This window comes from Manis javanica, chromosome 6 (genome assembly GCF_040802235.1).
Source record: "Manis javanica isolate MJ-LG chromosome 6, MJ_LKY, whole genome shotgun sequence".
Classification (NCBI taxonomy): Eukaryota; Metazoa; Chordata; class Mammalia; order Pholidota; family Manidae; genus Manis; species Manis javanica.
This window is the reverse complement of record NC_133161.1, coordinates 90,517,926-90,534,577: the sequence shown is the minus strand read 5'-3', so window position 1 is coordinate 90,534,577 and position 16,652 is coordinate 90,517,926. Positions and strand designations below refer to the sequence as shown.

The 16,652-nt window shown below is 36.2% G+C and overlaps 1 protein-coding gene across 2 annotated transcripts in view; it reads right to left on the bottom strand.

Moving 5' to 3' along the window:
* PRKAR2B (protein kinase cAMP-dependent type II regulatory subunit beta) overlaps positions 1 to 16,652 on the bottom strand; it is a 115,504-nt gene that overhangs the window by 79,400 nt on the left and 19,452 nt on the right. For both annotated transcript variants that reach the window (XM_073239031.1, XM_037010878.2), the window contains exon 2: positions 2,091 to 2,126. In XM_073239031.1, coding sequence (XP_073095132.1) covers positions 2,091 to 2,126 — 36 coding nt within the window. The remainder of the gene's footprint in view (positions 1 to 2,090; positions 2,127 to 16,652) is intronic.

The following is a 16,652-nucleotide window of genomic DNA, read 5'->3' as shown; positions in this document are numbered from 1 at the left end:
ATTGTTATTACTTAAAAGCAGATGAATAAGAAACAAACTCTTATACAAACTTCTAATTGATTTCACCTTATTTTCTTCCCTTAAATTATAGGTCTTATATTAAAGCTTTATGGTTTACTGATGAAAAAGAAAAAGTATTTCTGAAATAGAACTCCATCAGAAAATACATCCTAAGAAATTTTGGTAATAAATTACAGACATGTAGATGATTACATGGTCCCATTCCTTTTTTTTAATCTTGTATCACCAGTCTTTTTATCTAAGGTAGTAAATATAACTTTATCTCCCTTGCTTGACTGAAAATGTATGTACACTGCTTAGCATACACTCCATAAATTCTTTTCCTTCCAGTAATCAATGTCAAGATTCATTCTCATAATGATTTCCTGCCTGTTATATTATTAGGGTAACAGTTTTTACTCCTCTTAAGGCATATTGCTATGTATAACATGACTACTGAACTTGGTATCATCTTTTTTATTTTCTTTAAATCAAGTTGTTTCCTTTTGATTTCACTGACATTTCTGAATGCCTATCATTCTAGGAAGAAATGCAACATTTTACTTTAATGTGTATTTTTTTGCATTCCATCTTCTCTGCATTTCTAGCCACGTCTAGCTGAGATATACTGGACACATATTTAGTGGTGTCAGGGGAATTAAATAATGGCATTTCAAAACCAACCTACATACTGTAGTCCCTGACTCATCAATTGATGGTAAGTATATTATGCAACAAATACTAATGGGACTTGCACAGAAATAAATGTCCTGTGTCAACAGTTAGAGGCAAAAAAGATGTAATTTATTTTAAGACTCTTCACTATGTTTCTGTGAAAAGAATTTTATATCATGAAGACAAGATAGCACACTGTTGATTTTCTCTTGTTGTTCCTCATTTGTTTCTATCAGACTATATACTACACTAGAATATGATCATGCTGATAGCTCTACTTTGGGATGAAGTTTGATGCTTTACTGACATAAACATAACCTCTCATTCCACAAAAGGCATTATAATCTACTCTTTGTCTTTAATATTTAAAATAAATATTACTTGAGATTTCAAGAAGCTCAGAGGGGTGAAGTAAATACCACTGCAGTGTAGCACAAATTCCTGATTCCTATTTTTTCCCTACAGACCTAGTTACTACATAAGAGTAAATTGTACCAGTAACTGGAGACAAATGAAAAATATAACTTAACCTTAAAACACCTTTAAAAACACAGCACAGATAGAAATAAGGTCATTTTTTAAATTACTCATTTGTATTATATAAGAGTCAAAGATTATCTGCTGGAATGTGTTTCAGCAAAACAATTCTAGTTAAATTTAAAAGAAAGAGTAGTTTTCTCAAACCAAACACAGTAACATTTTATTTATCCTCTATCCAGAGAAGAAGGTATTCTTTCCACAGAGGTGAATTTTCCAAGTAATAGTTTATCCATTTTGATGCCCAAAGTATTTTATTGAAACCATTTTTGAGAGAAATGCTCTCAACCCTACTTCCTACAGGAAGTGGATAACACAGTATAGCAATCCTAATTTAAGTACTTGTCAGTGGCTAAGATCTGTCACTGTGAATGTGCTTTAGGTTACTGTGGTGTGTTTAAAACAGCAATAGCCTCAGAGATAGTAACAAAAGTAAAGCAGTTTGTTCTTATTTTAAATGGCCCCACGATAACAAGTTCTTATACCTGCAGTTTTCCTGTCCCGTAGTAAAAACTCTCATCCTCACTGTTTCTAGGGGGTCCTTTACCCACCTTCTATATCACTTCTAAACTGTGCTTAATAAAGCAGATAACCACGCAGATAATAATTTATCAAGAGCACAAAAAAACAAATTGGTGTCAGTCTCCATTTAAACAAGTACCTCAATGTACAGTGTGATTTTAAGTTTAGCCACTCAGAGAAGATTTCCAACTACTTTCCAGTTCTTGATTATAGAAGATGGTTGTGCTTTCTGGGAAATGACTGACAAATAAATTACTACTCTATAGCAATTATTTTCTTCATAGCTTCTTGTTCAGTACTATCACCCAAAAAATGTCACCGTTAGAAAGCAAAAGCCATAATACAGTCAGGCTTACCTGATGCACGCCTTGTGAATCGGTTTATTACTGGAGCTAAAAGAAAAAAGCAAAAAAATATGATTAGATAAAAATCTAACCCATCCAAAACCCTGAAAAGGGCCTAAATTGTTAAGTGATCCCATAAGTTAGATAGGGGAAAAATATGAATGACTAAATAATGCAAGAAGTACCACAAATTTATAGTTTTAATATTTATAAATTCACTAGAAGCAAAGAAATGTAAACTAAAATCAACACTTCACCTTTTAAGTTAGTCCCCCCAACTGGCAGTTGAAATTACTTAACTGTGGGCAGCGTGAATCTATGTTTGGTAACAATTTGGCAATTACATCAAGTGTCATAAAAGGTTTGTGTCCTTTAACAGAGTGATTATACTTTCAGAGATCTTTCCTAAAGAATTAACACTAAACAAGGAAAAAGCAATATATGTATACAAATACCAGCAGCATAATTTTTATGAAAAAGTTAGGAAACAGAACTAAAAATGCTCATGTATACTGAAATCATTATTAGTTGAAGGACAGTATATCCTTAATATTCTGAGAGTTCATATTTGAGGAATTGATAATTTGTGTGCAACCCAAAGGTCCATGACATGCAAATCTGTATACTACAGGCTGTAACTTCAGGCTGGTGTGTTGGGAATACATCACTTAGCTGGTAAGCCAACCATGGGTCCACTACCCAGACTCAATTCAGCTCTGTTGTTTCTTCTGGGTTTTGCTTACAGTTTCTCAAGTGGTGAGATTTTTTAAAACTTTATTTATTGAGAGAAGCAGGTAAGTTTATGGTTCATGTTATATATGGTAAGGACATCACATACTATTTTAATGGTATATTTTAATGGTAGAATATCATGAGTCTACGATAGTACATTTTAATACTTCAATACTTTTCAAACAATAATTGTAAAAATTGTTTACAAGGTGGAATTAGGTTAAGTAAAAAAAGACAAACTTTTTATCAGCACTATGGTTATACTGCATGAAAAATATGAATGCATACGAACACTAGCAAAAAATTGAATCAGATGTTTTACATTAATCCTTGCAATCATTTTATTAAATGTCGCCATCACCTCATTACTGATGAGGACATTTTACTCAGAGATGTTGGTTAGATCACAAAGCCACCCCATGGCAGAGCTGGAAAAGTTGACCGTAGGTGCATCTAACATTAAAATGCTGCCTCATAGAGAACAGAAATCACACAGTTACAGGTATTTCCTTCCAGATTGATTTCCACTGTTACTAAAGATTAATTCTTTGAAATACTTCACAAACCCAATTATTAAAACACTATAGTTTATAGCCAAATTATACCCTCCACATTGAGCAAGAGAGATAAAACTTTCTTTATTATATACCAAAATAACTTGGCCATATATTTTCAGGTCACAAATTACAAATTAGTTACATATAAACCTTTCATTGGGCAAACTTTATATTACGTATATTTGCCACATAAAAAAGAAAAACAACTTCCATCAGTCTTCTTGGACACTTTCAACCCCCTTTTACAAAACGGCTTCAGAACCTAGTCTAAAGAAAGCCTCGCCAGCAAGCTGCAAGGACAGAGAGTGAAGAGGGTGCAAACAACTTAAGCCACAGGAATGCAGAACACAGAGTGCAGACTGACAAAGGCAAGAAGGTGGAATGTGCATCTTAGCCTTGGGAATGAAAATTCTCCTCCTGCTCCCAAGCCTCTGTAGACAATGAAATCACTGGGCTATAAGCTTTTGGTTGAAATGCTATGAAGTCTTGGTTCTCTTGGGGTCCCCCTTAGGTCTCTGTCTTTCTGAAGAGGTTAATGCAGAGATTTTCAACACAAGGAGCATTGTCATCCAGAAGGTGTATTCTGATTTTGTGGGGCAATTTTTTTGAACCATCACAATTCAGAGGAAAACAGCTGTTCCAAATCTCCCAACTTTGTCCCGCACTACTTTCAAACATCTCACTGGACATTCATGTTGGCAACAGTCAGTTTATAACTATCACAGGCTAGAACCTAACACTGTTTATACATAAATATACAATTATTTGATGAATTCTCAATATACACCTAATTTTCTATAACACAATACTATATAAGTCAAAGGCATTTTGTGGAGTTTTTTGTATTTTGCTTTCTCTGGAATTCTACTAGTAGATGTTAATTTCAAAAAATTCATGTCCCTGCCGCAAATCCCCTTGGCATATCTGAGTTGCCAGCTCAATACATGTGATCAGACTACATTTACAGCTTCACATTCCTCACGGTTCCACACATTAGTGGGAGACTACATTATGTCTTCTCACATACATACTGAAGCACACATCTATGAAGACATTTTCAGAACTCCAAGTTCCTTTTTACATCCCCTTCATATTTTTGCTAGAAACTATATGAATTTTTCACCAGTGGGTGGATAGGTTATGACTATGATTTCCATTCCCCAAAAGTAACTGGGGCCTGGGGCTGGGCAGTTAGGCAGACGGGCACCTGGCAAGTGGTTTGCGGTAGTCCAGATAAACACTGGGCTTTGACAACAGCGACTAAAAATCCAATCCCTCTTATCCACATCCCTCCAGATGCACTTTCATGCATGAAACACAAATTTCTGGCAAGCTTGCAGTAATCTTCATAATTTCTCTGGATTTTTTTTTTTTTTTAGTCCAGTTACCAAAATGCAGAAGAATATTGCAATTCAGGGTAGAAGCTTTGCTGGAAGAATATTGCAATTCAGGGTAGAAGCTTTGCTGGACATAAAGCAATGTACATCTGGGGAGGGTACACCTGGGGTTTTCTCTCCCAGAAACCTAAGAACAGGGAAGGTGATCAGGAGGAAGGGGAGGAAGAACACCGCCAACAGTCCATAGCGTTGGAATGAGGGCCAGGCTGGGGCAGGGCAGCCGCTGGAGTCAGGAGGCCTGTGGTTTACCACTGGCCTCACTGCCGTCTGTGAAAACCGGAGGGATCGGGTAATTTGACTTAAATTCTCAACTTACAAAACATGAAACGTAAGACCACCCTCCTTCTTTCAGTATGAGTTTTTGAAGAAAAAAATAAATGTCTTTGAAAGTGCCTGTACACTATAAATTCAATTCAATGTGAGAGAATGATCTTTATTTATTGTGTGCTAACACTTTAATATTACCATTTCTTAAATATACAAGGTACACAGAAGTACAAATTCACAAAAAAAGTTAAAAGATAGTGTTCTCAGCCTCCTGGTTTCCACCTTTAGATTTTCCTATTCTACAGATACTCTGTGGGTACATTTATATGTGCATGCACATGCACAACCAATAATAGGGACTAGGAGAACCGAGAAGGAAAAAAATAGGGAACTTTTTATTTGCCTGGAGAGACAAATATGATTTAAGAATATATTCAATTCCTAACATTTTTAAGAAATACAACCAAGATCTTAGTGAATCCTGAAAGAAAAATACAAAATATTTATATAGGTTTGAGTTTCTCCCAAATGCTGTTCCACTGGAATACTGAGAGTCCTGTGTTCCCATGAATATCTTCACACTTGTGCAACCGCCTCAGTTCCCTCTCAGTTCCCAAACATATCCCACTGGATTGGTCTTAATTCTTCTACCCTGCTCCCAGGAGACCCAGAAGTGTAACTAATTCAAGTCGTCTTTAATCCTGGAGTATCCTTACAGGAAAATCCCTCCATTTCTAGAGGTAAACTGAGCCTCTCTATTCCTCGCAAGGCCAACAGCCTCCCACACCTGCAACTCCAGTTGCCCTCTGGTGCCCGTAGGACCAGCATATCTTCTCCTCTCTTTATGCCCAAGGCCTAAACAGTGCCCGCAGATAAGAGGCGCTAAGGAAATATCAGCAGCACAAAGCAATGAGCTCTGTTAGGTAAACAGAGCAAGTTCCCTAGTCCCACTTATTTTCCTGCTTCATTGAATGTGGATGTCGGCATTGGAAACAGAACAAAGAGCCCCTGCCCCCAGAGGGCTTGGTCAAGTCCAAAACGTATTTCAAATACACCATGACTGCAACGGTTTACAGCACACAAGCAGCTACCTAACCGAAAAAATAAGGTAAAGTGAAATTCCGTAAAAAACTAAAGAAGTTAAGAAATTCTATGAAAACAAAAGCAGTTAGTTGAAGGCATGAGCTGATGAGATTGGTGTTAAAAAAAGTAAAGCTAGGTTGATAGCTGTGTATGCAGTTTGCATTTTTAAGCATAACTCTGCGAGAGAAGTTCCAAGTTAAACAAATAAAAGTTGTGATCTATGGTCATTAAACACAAACGCACACTCCACCTATCCACCACACTGGAGCCACATTAAACAGACCTTTTGCAGAAAGGTCTTTTACCTGAAGTGTTCATTTACCTGAAGTGAGATGTACACAATACTTTGTCAGCAGAATAATTACATCACTATCCTCCTGTTAGTAGCCTTTTCTAGCAATAAACACTCTCTGAATCTGTTAACTGTCTAAAGAAAAGATTCTTGAAATTATGTAAACTGAAACCATGTTAGCTAATTATTTTTGACAGAGTAAATATTCAGCTGAGGATAAATTACTTTCCCTTATGCCTGTGCTTCGAAAATTAAAAGTGAAATAAGGCTCTACTCTTGAACCAAAGAGGAATGAACTTTTTAAAAAGGTCAACAGCAAAAAAGCAAATAAACAAAACCTGAAATATTTTGCTAATTAATCTGACACAATTTTCACAAGGTTTTATACATGCTTATTAATTCCTGACATTGAAAAGGCCCACTTATTTTCCACATTTTTGTTAAAGGACAATGAGCCTTGATCACTTTCATAAGTACTCAGATATACTCCAGTTGCTGCTGTCCCACAAGCCTCTGAGTGTTTCAGATAAATGGCGCCCAAGATTCTGCTGGGATCCAGCCTCTGGAAGGGCTCCTGGGGTATGAGGACAGAACTACAGATGGCCAGCACTCTCCAAAGACTTCCCAGTCTTGGTTCTAAGGAGACACAGACTACGAGCCACATACCCTCAAAGTATTTCTGATCAGACATGATGGACACTGAGAGGCAGGCATTTAGGGGACCAATTTTCTTCTTCTTTTTTGATTATACAGCATGAGATCAGGTGTCTAATCCACCCAGACACATGGAGCATGGCTGGAGGTAGGGCCCAGTCAGATGAAATACAGACACTTCAGCTTTTAGAAAGTGCCAGCTCTAAGGACCTCTAAAAAGATGCACATTTTTTCCCTACTAAATCAAACTCAAAATATAACTAATATTTTTAAATACAAGGTAATAAATTATAACTACTACACTAGGAGAAAGAACATTTCTACCTACTTCTGCTAATGAATGAACTTGATTCTCCACTTTTTAATTCATGAGAACATTACCAAAAATTCCCTTAAGAACAGAAAGAAAAATACAGCTTCCGCTAGAAGAGTCCTAAGACAGGTAGGCTTATGGAACCACACACAGAGTTGATGCAGTAACAATGCTGAGAGAGAAGTTCCCAAACACTTTTAAGGATTTTAAAATGTTTAAAAGAGAAGTAGGATCTAGGAAAGGCCATTTTCAAAAGTACATAAATTCAATCTCTGCTTCTGCATATGCTAAAACTGTCTCTTCTAAACCTATGTGGTCAAATATGTGCAAAGGCAGATTTATGGAGACTAATGTTCCATTTGTAAGAGTGAACAATCCAAATGAGACTACCAAAAATATCAGGAAAGCCAAAAGCTCCATGAGTTCAAGTCACAGTACGACAGACTCACAAAAGGGTATTTCAGTAAAAAAAAGACTTTAAAATGATGACCAACTAAGAAAATAATCAGCAGATGTGATTAAGGTTAGCCTACTCCTAAGAGTACAGTTGCAGAAAATACCTATATTCAAATCCTTCCCCACATATTCATAGAATGAAGACGTTCCTGCTATTCTAGTCTCAGCTCAAATGTCTCCCCTTCAGGAAGCCTGCCTCTGAACCCCTAGTTCAGATTAGCCCCCTGCAGTTCATCTCAATCACATCATCTTGTTTCATTTTCTTCAGTGATTTGGTTCTGTCTAAAAGTATGTACTATACAATGTTTAATGTGTGTTTCCTCTCTCCATAGTCTGTAAACTCCTTGAGGGCAGGATCCTTCCTTGTCTGCCTGCTTCACCATTATAACCCCACTGCCTAGAACACTGCACAGTACAATATATACTAAGTTCGACAAATGTTTAATGAACAGTGCAAATGGAAAATTAACATAATATTGATGCTCCCAGACATCTGAAGATTATCTGGACAAATGTGATACTTATACAAATACTACATTTGTAAAACCATAAGATATCACATTGACTGAAAACATAAAACAGACTCAGAAACAGTACAGCTTGACTAGCTTTTGGCTTTTTGTACAAGCAGCAAAAAGCAATCCCATTTATGCTCCATAATTATGAAAATGCAACCGAGAAGCTAGTGTGCAAAAAAGTAATGAAAAATTTCACAAGATAATCAGTGTAGAAAGCAATGGAATTTTTCAGTTAAAATCCAGAAAGAGGATTTCAAGAATATCTGTGTTTCCAATTTTTTTTTAAAATCAGGGTAAAACTGACATACAATGAAACGTACAGTTCAATGAATTTTGACAAATGCATACACCCAGGTAATCAACACTCCAATCAAAAAGTAAAATATTCCCAACACCCTGGAAAAGTTCAATAAGTTTCCTTGCAGTCAATTCCGACTATCTCTTACGGAACTACTATTAGGATTTGTACCACCAGTTTACTTTTGCCTGTCTTTGTATTGTTTATTTTTTTTATTTTGGTACCATTACTGTACAATTACATGAGGAACATTACATTTACTAGACTCTGCCCATGACCAAGTTCCTGCCACATTTCCCATTGCAGTCATTGTCCATCAGCGTAGTAAGATGTTGTAGAATCACTACTTGTCTTCTCTGTGTTGTACAGCCCAGCCCTCCCCGTGCCCCTCCTCCACATAATAAATGCTAATCATAATGCCCTCTTTCTTTTTCCCCCCTTTATCCCTCCCTTCCCACCCATCCTCCCCAGTCCTTTTCCCTTTGGCAACTGTTTGTCCATTCGTCGTCCGGTGTGTTGCTCCTTCAGTTTTTCCTTTGCTCTTATACTCCACATGAGTGAAATAATTTGATACTTGTCTTTCTCCGCTTGGCTTATTACACTGAGCATAATACCCTTTAGCTCCATCCATGTTGTTGCAAATGATAGGATTTCTTTTCTTCTTATGGTTGAATAATATTGTATTGTGTATATGTACCACATCTTCTTTATCCATTCATCTACTGATGGACACTTAGGTTGCTTCTATTTCTTGGCTATTGTGAAAAGTGCTGCAATAAATATAGGGATACATTTGTCATTTTCAAACTGGGCTACTGTATTCTTAGAGTAAATTCCTAAGAGTAAAATTCCTGGGTCAAATGGTATTTCTATTTTGAGTCTTTTGAGGAACCTCCATACTGCTTTCCACAATGGTTGAACTAATTTACATTCCCACCAGCAGTGTAGGAGGGTTCCCCTTTCTCCACAACCTTGCTAACATTTGCTGTTGTTTCTCTTTTGGATAGTGGCGGTCCTTACTGGTGTGAGGTGATACCCCATTGTGGTTTTAATTTGCATTTCTCTGATGACTAGTGATGTGTAGCATCTTTTCATGTGTCTGTTGGCCGTCTGAATTTCTTCTTTGGAGAACTGTCTGTTCAGCTCCTCTGACCATTTCTTAATTGTATTATTTGCTTTCTGTTTGTTGAGGTGCATGAGCTCTTTAAATATTTTGGATGTCAACCCTTTATCAGATGTCATTTATGAATATATTATCCCATACTGTAGGATGCCTTTTTTGTTCTATTGGTTGTATCCTTTGCTGTACAGAAGCTTTTCAGTTTGATGTAGTCCCACTTGTTCATTTTTGCTTTTGTTTCCCTTGCCCAGGGAGATATGTTCATGTAGAAGTCACTCATGTTTATGTCCAAGAAATTTCGGCCTATGTTTATTTTCTAAGAGATTTATGGTTTCATGACTTACATTCAGGTAATTGATCCATTTTGAATTTACTTTTGTGTATGGGGTTTGACAATGATCCAGTTTCATTCTCTTACACATAGCTGTCCAGTTTTGCCAACACTAGCTATTGAAGAGGCTGTCATTTCCCCACTGAATGTCCATGGCTCCTTTATCATATATTAATTCACCATGTTTCAGTTAATATCTGGACTCTCTATTCTGTTCCACTAGTCTGTGGGTCTGTTCTTCTGCCAGTACCAAATTGTCTTGATTACTGTGGCTTTCTAGTAGAGCTTAAAGTTGGGAAGCGAGATCCCCCCTGCTTTATTCTTCCTTCTCAGGGTTGCTTTGGCTATTCAGGGTCTTTTGTGGTTCCATATGAATTTTAAAACTATTTGTTCCAGTTCATTGAAGAATGCTGTTGGTATTTTCATAGGGATTGCACTGAATCTATAGATTGCTTTAGGCAGGATGGCCATTTTGACAATATTAATTCTTCCTAGCCAAGAGCATGGGATGAGTTTCCATTTGTTAGTGCCCTCTTTAATTTCTCTTAAGAGTGTCTTGTAAAAAAAAAAAAAGTCTTGTAGTTTTCAGGGTATAGGTCTTTCACTTCCTTGGTTAGGTTTATTCCTAGGTATTTTATTCTTTTTGATGCTATTGTGAATGGAATTGTTTTCCTAATTTTTCTTTCTATTAGTTCATTGTAAGTGTATAGGAAAGTCACAGATTTCTGTGTGTTAATTTTGTATCCTGCAACTGTGCTTAATTCAAATATTAGTTCTAGTATTTTGGGAGTGGGTTCCTTAGGGTTCTTTATGTGCAATATCATGTCACCTGAAAAAAGTGACAGTTTGACTTCTTCTTTACCAATCTGGATTCCTTGTATTTCTTTGTTTTGTCTGACTGCCATGGCTAGAGCCTCCAGTACTATGTTTAATAGCAATGGGGAGAGTGGGCATCCCTGTCTTTTTCCTGATCTTAGAGGAAAAGCTTTCAGCTTTTCACTGTTAAGTATGATGTTGGCTGTGGGTTTGTCATATATGGCCTTTATTATGTTGAGGTACTTCCCCTCTATACCCATTTTGTTGAGAGTTTTTATCATGCATGGATGTTGAATTTTGTCAAATGCTTTCTCAGCATCTATGGAGATGATCATGTGGTTTTTGTCCTTTTTGTTTATGTGGTGGATGATGTTGATGGATTTTCAAATGTTGTACCATCCTAGCATTCCTGACATGAATCCCACTTGATCATGGTGTATGATCTTCTTGATATATTTTTGAATTCGGTTTGCTAATATTTTGTTGAGTATTTTTGCATCTATATTCATCAGGGATATTGGTCTGTAATTTTCTTTTTTTGTAGGGTCTTTGTCTGGTTTTGGTGTTAGAGTGATGCTGACTTTATAGAATGAGTTTTGAGGTATTCCCTCCTCTTCTATTTTTTGGAAAACTTTAAGGAGAGTGGGTATTATGTCTTCTCTTTATATCTGTTAAAATTCAGCAGTGAATCCATCTGGCCCAGGGTTTTTTTCTGTGGTAGTTTTTGACTACTGATTCAATTTCTTTGCTGGTAATTGCTCTGTTTAGATTTTCTGTTTCTTCCTTGGTCAGTCTTGGAAGGCTGTATTTTTCTAGGAAGTTTTCCATTTTTTCTTGGTTTTCCAGCTTGTTAGCATATAGATTTTCATAGTATTCTCTAATAATTTTTTGTATTTCTTTGGGGTCCATCGTGATTTTTCCTTTCTCATTTCTGATTCTGTTGATGTATGTAGATTCTTTTTTTCTCTTAATAAGTCTGGCTAGGGGCTTATCTATGTTGTTTTTTTTTTCTCAAAGAACCAGCCCTTAGTTTCATTGATTTTTTTCTATTGTTTTATTCTTCTCAATTTTATTTATTTCTTCTATGATCTTTATTATGTTCCTCCTCCTGCTGTCTTTGGGCCTCATTTGTTCTTCTTTTTCCAGTTTCAATAATTGTGACTTTAGACTATTCATTTGGGATTGTTCTTCCTTCTTTAAATAGGCCTGGATTGCTATATACTTTCCGCTTAGAAATGCGTTTGCTGCATCCCACAGAAGTTGGGGCTTTGTGCTGTTGCTGTCATTTGTCTCCATATATTGCTTGATCTCTGTTTTAATTTGGTCATTCATCCACTGATTATTTAGGAGCATGTTGTTAAGCCTCCATGTGTTTGTGAGCCTTTTTGTTTTGTTTGTACAATTCATTTCTAGTTTTATGCCTTTGTGGTCTGAGAAGTTGGTTGGTAGAATTCCAATGTTTTTGAATTTACTGAAGCTCTTTTTGTGGCCTAGTATGTGGTCTATTCTGGAAAATGTTCCATGTGCACTTGAGAAGAATGTGTATCCTGATGCTTTTGGGTGTAGAGTTCTGTAGATGTCTGTTAAGTCCATCTGTTCTAGTGTGTTGTTCAGTGCCTCTGTGTAGTTACTTATTTTCTGTCTGGTGAATCTGTCCTTTGGAGTGAGAGGTGTGCTGAAGTCTCCTAAAGTAAATGCATTGCATTCTATTTCCTCCTTTAATTCTGTTAGTATTTGTTTCACATATGTTGGTGCTCCTGTATTGGGTGAATATATATTTATAATGGTTATATTCTCTTGTTGGACTGCCCCCTTTATCATTATGTAATGTCCTTCTTTATCTCTTGTGACTTTCTTTGTTTTGAAGTTGATTTTGTCTGATACAAGCAGTGCAAAACCTGCTTTCTTCTCTCTTTGTTTGCATGAAATATCTTTTTCCATCCCTTGACTTTTAATCTGTGTATATCTTTGGTTTTGAGGTGAGTCTCTTGTAAGCAGCATATAGATGGGTCTTGCTTTTTTATCCATTCTATTACTCTGTGTCTTTTGATTGGTGCATTCTGTCTATGTACATTAAGGGTGATTATTGAAAGATATGTATGTATTGCCATTGCAGACTTTAGATTCGTGGTTATCAAACGTTCAAGGGTAGCTTCTTTACTATCTAACTATCTAACTTAACTCTCTTATTAAGCTATTATAAACACAGTCTGATGATTCTTTATTTCTCTCCCTTCTTATTCCTCCTCCTCCACTCTTTATATGTTAGGTGTTTTATTCTGTACTCTTTTGTGTTTCCTCTGACTGCTTTTGTGAATAGCTGATTTTATTTTTTGCCTTTTGTTAGTATTTGGTTGGTCTGCTTTCTTTGTTGTGATTTTATTTTCTCTGTTGACAACTATTTTTAGCCTTAGGAGTGCTTCCATCTAGAGCAGTCCCTTTAAAATATCCTGTTGAGGTGCTTTGTGGGAGGCAAAAATCACTCAACTTTTGCTCGTCTGGGAATTGTTTAATCCCTCCTTCATATTCAAATGATAGTCATGCTGGATACAGTATTCTTGGTTCAAGGCCCTTCTGTTTCATTGCATTAAATATACCATATCATTCTCTTCTGGCCTGTAAGGTTTCTGTTGGGAAGTCTGATGATAGCCTGATGGGTTTACCTTTGTAGGTGACCTTTTTTCTCTCTCTGGCTGCCTTTAATGCTCTGTCTTTGTCTTTGATCTTTGCCATTTTAATTATTATATGTCTTGGTGTTGTCCTCCTTGGGTCCCTTCTGTTGGGAGTTCTGACGGCTTCCATGGTCTGACAGACTATTTCCTCCCCCAGTTTGGGGAAGTTTTCAGCAATTATTTCTTCAAAGACAGTTTCTATCCCTTTTTCTCTCTCTTCTTCTGGTACTCCTATAATGTGAATATTGTTCCATTTGGACTGGTCACACAGTTCTCTTAATGTTCTTTCATTCCTGGAGATCCTTTTATCTCTCTCTGCCTCAGCTTCTCTGTGTTCCTGATCTCTTGATTTCTATTCCATTAATGGCCTCTTGCACTTCATCCAGTCTGCTCTTAAGTCCTTCCAGAGATTGTTTTATTTCTGTATTCTCCCTCCCAACTTGATCGTTTAGCTCTTGCATATTTCTCTGAAGGTCCATCAGCATGACTATGACCTTTATTTTGAATTCTTTTTCAGGAAGATTGGTTAAATATATCTCCCCAGGTCCTCTCTTGGGGGTTGTCTGGGTAATTCTGGACTGGACCAAATTCTTCTGCCTTTTTATTGCAATAGAGGTAGTTGTAGGCAGGTAGCGTGTGTGTCAGCTGGAAGAACAAAGTCCTTTCCTGCTTGCTGGTTGCCTTGCCCTTCTCCGCTGCCTGTGTTGGTTACCTGCATACCCTGTCTTCGTATTTTATATAAATGTCAGATTAATTCTTGCTATTGAGAGGATCAGTAGTTTGTTTTTTTTTTTTACTGCTGAGTAGTATTCCATTATATTACCACACCACAATTTGTTTACCCTTTCTCCAGTTGATGAGCATTTGGATTGTTTCCAATTTGGGCTATTTTGAACAAAGCTTCTATGACTATTTGTATCCAAGCCTTTTTGTAAATGTATGCATTTATTTTTCTTGAGTAAATGCCTAGAGTAGGATTGCTGGGTCATAGGTAGGTGAATGTTTAACCTTACAAAAGCGCACAGTCTTCCTAAGTGTTTGTACCATTTTATACCCTCTTAGACAATATATAAGAGCTCTAGTTGCTCCACATCTTTGCCAATATAAGGTATGTCTTCTTATTCTAGCCATTTTTTGTGTGTGTTTAATGGTATTTCATAAAAAACGGCATGGTTTTAATTTTCACTTCCTTTGTAATTAACAATAGTGAACATCATCCCATGTGCTTACTGGCAATTCTTATGTCTTCTTTATCAAACTGTTCAAGTCTTTTGCTCAATTTGATTAGAGGCTCTTTATTGAGTTTTACCAGTTCTTTTTATATATTCTCAGTAAAGACAAATTAGGATACATAATAGAAAAAAATCCCAGTTATAATAACAAAACTTACAAGTTACATAGAAATAAAACTAAGAAAAGATGAGAAAATTCTTTATAGAGAAAATTACAAAACATTACTGAAGAATATAAATAACAAAGACTGAATAAATGGGAGATATACCAAGTTCATGGCTAGGAAGATTCATTATCACTAAAATATCTATTCTCTCCATATTTGTTTATGAACCCAGTAAATTCCAATAAAACCCCCAATAAACTTTTTCACAAAACTGAAGAAGCTTACCTTAAATAATAAAAAGCCTATGGAATAATAAAAGCCTGTGAATGAACAATTCTGAAGAAAAATAGGTAGGAAAAAATCAATAAGTGATGCTTAGTTTTAAAAAATGAAATGAGATTCCCATCTCATACCATACACAAAAATAAAGTATCTATGGATTAAAACCTTCGGTATGAAACTTAAAATTTTTTCATTTTTAGAATAAAAAGAGATTATCTTTTTAATTTGGGATATAGATGGAGTCCTCAAACAAGGCACAAAAAGCATAATTATAAAAGAACAAATTAATGTTAGGCTATGTTAAAATTAAGAAATTCTAGTCAATCAAAGTTACCATAAACAAAATGAAAAGACAAACCCAAGACTAGGAGAGATCTTTTCAATATGTGTTATCAACAAAAGATTAATAACCAGGAAAGAAAGGAAGGTAGGAAAGGAGGGAAGGAAGGAGGAAGGGAAAAGAAAAGAAAAAAAGAGGAAAATAAAGAGAAGCCCCTCAACAAATCAGTAAAAACAACACAATCAGCAAGATAGGAAAAATGGCAAAGAGTAAGAAAAGTTTTTTTTACAGAAGATAAACTACAAATACGGTCAATGAACAAGAAAAGATGCTCTAAATCACTAGTTCTCAGGGAAAAGCAGATTCCATCTAATCCATCCTATTGGCAAAGCTTGTTACAAATCTGCCACCAACAAATGTTAGCTTGAATGTGGAGAACCAGAACTCTTAAGCTGCTCCTGAGAATGTAAAGCGGTGTGACAACGTTGCCAAGCAAACGTGGCAGCATGAGGTGCAGTTAAAAGCTATGCATCCCTACGACCAGCCTTGCCACGCATAGGTATATACCCCAAAGCTGCAATCCTCAAACCCTTTGGTCTCAAAACTCTTTATATTCTTAAAAACATAATCATGTGACTTATATCCATCAATATTTATTGTATTAGAAATTGAATTGATACACTTTTTAAATAGTTCATCTAAAATTGCCAACAACAAAATAATTACATATTATCTTACATAATAGATTTTGGAAAACATATTTTCCAAAACAAACAAAATGTAGTAAAAAGAATGACTGTGCACATTTCTGCAAATCTGGTTTAATAGAAGGCAGCTGGGTTCTCATACCTGCTTCTACATTCAGATCTGTTGTCGTATCATACATCGTGTACCCTCTGGAAAACCATACTATATACTTAGGAGAGAAGGAGAGGGAAAAAAGGCAAAGAACTTATTGTTTTTCTTATTATAATTATTACAGTTTTCACACCATAGGCCCCCTGTAAAGGTCTGGGAGTGGAAGGGGAATGGTTCTCCAGGGGTTCTCATACCACACTTTGAAAAATACCTTACAAACTCTACTACAGCTGCATAATATGCACACACACAGTGTTCACTACAGCACTGTAATAACAACAAATTGGAAACCAAAATATTTAGCAAAGA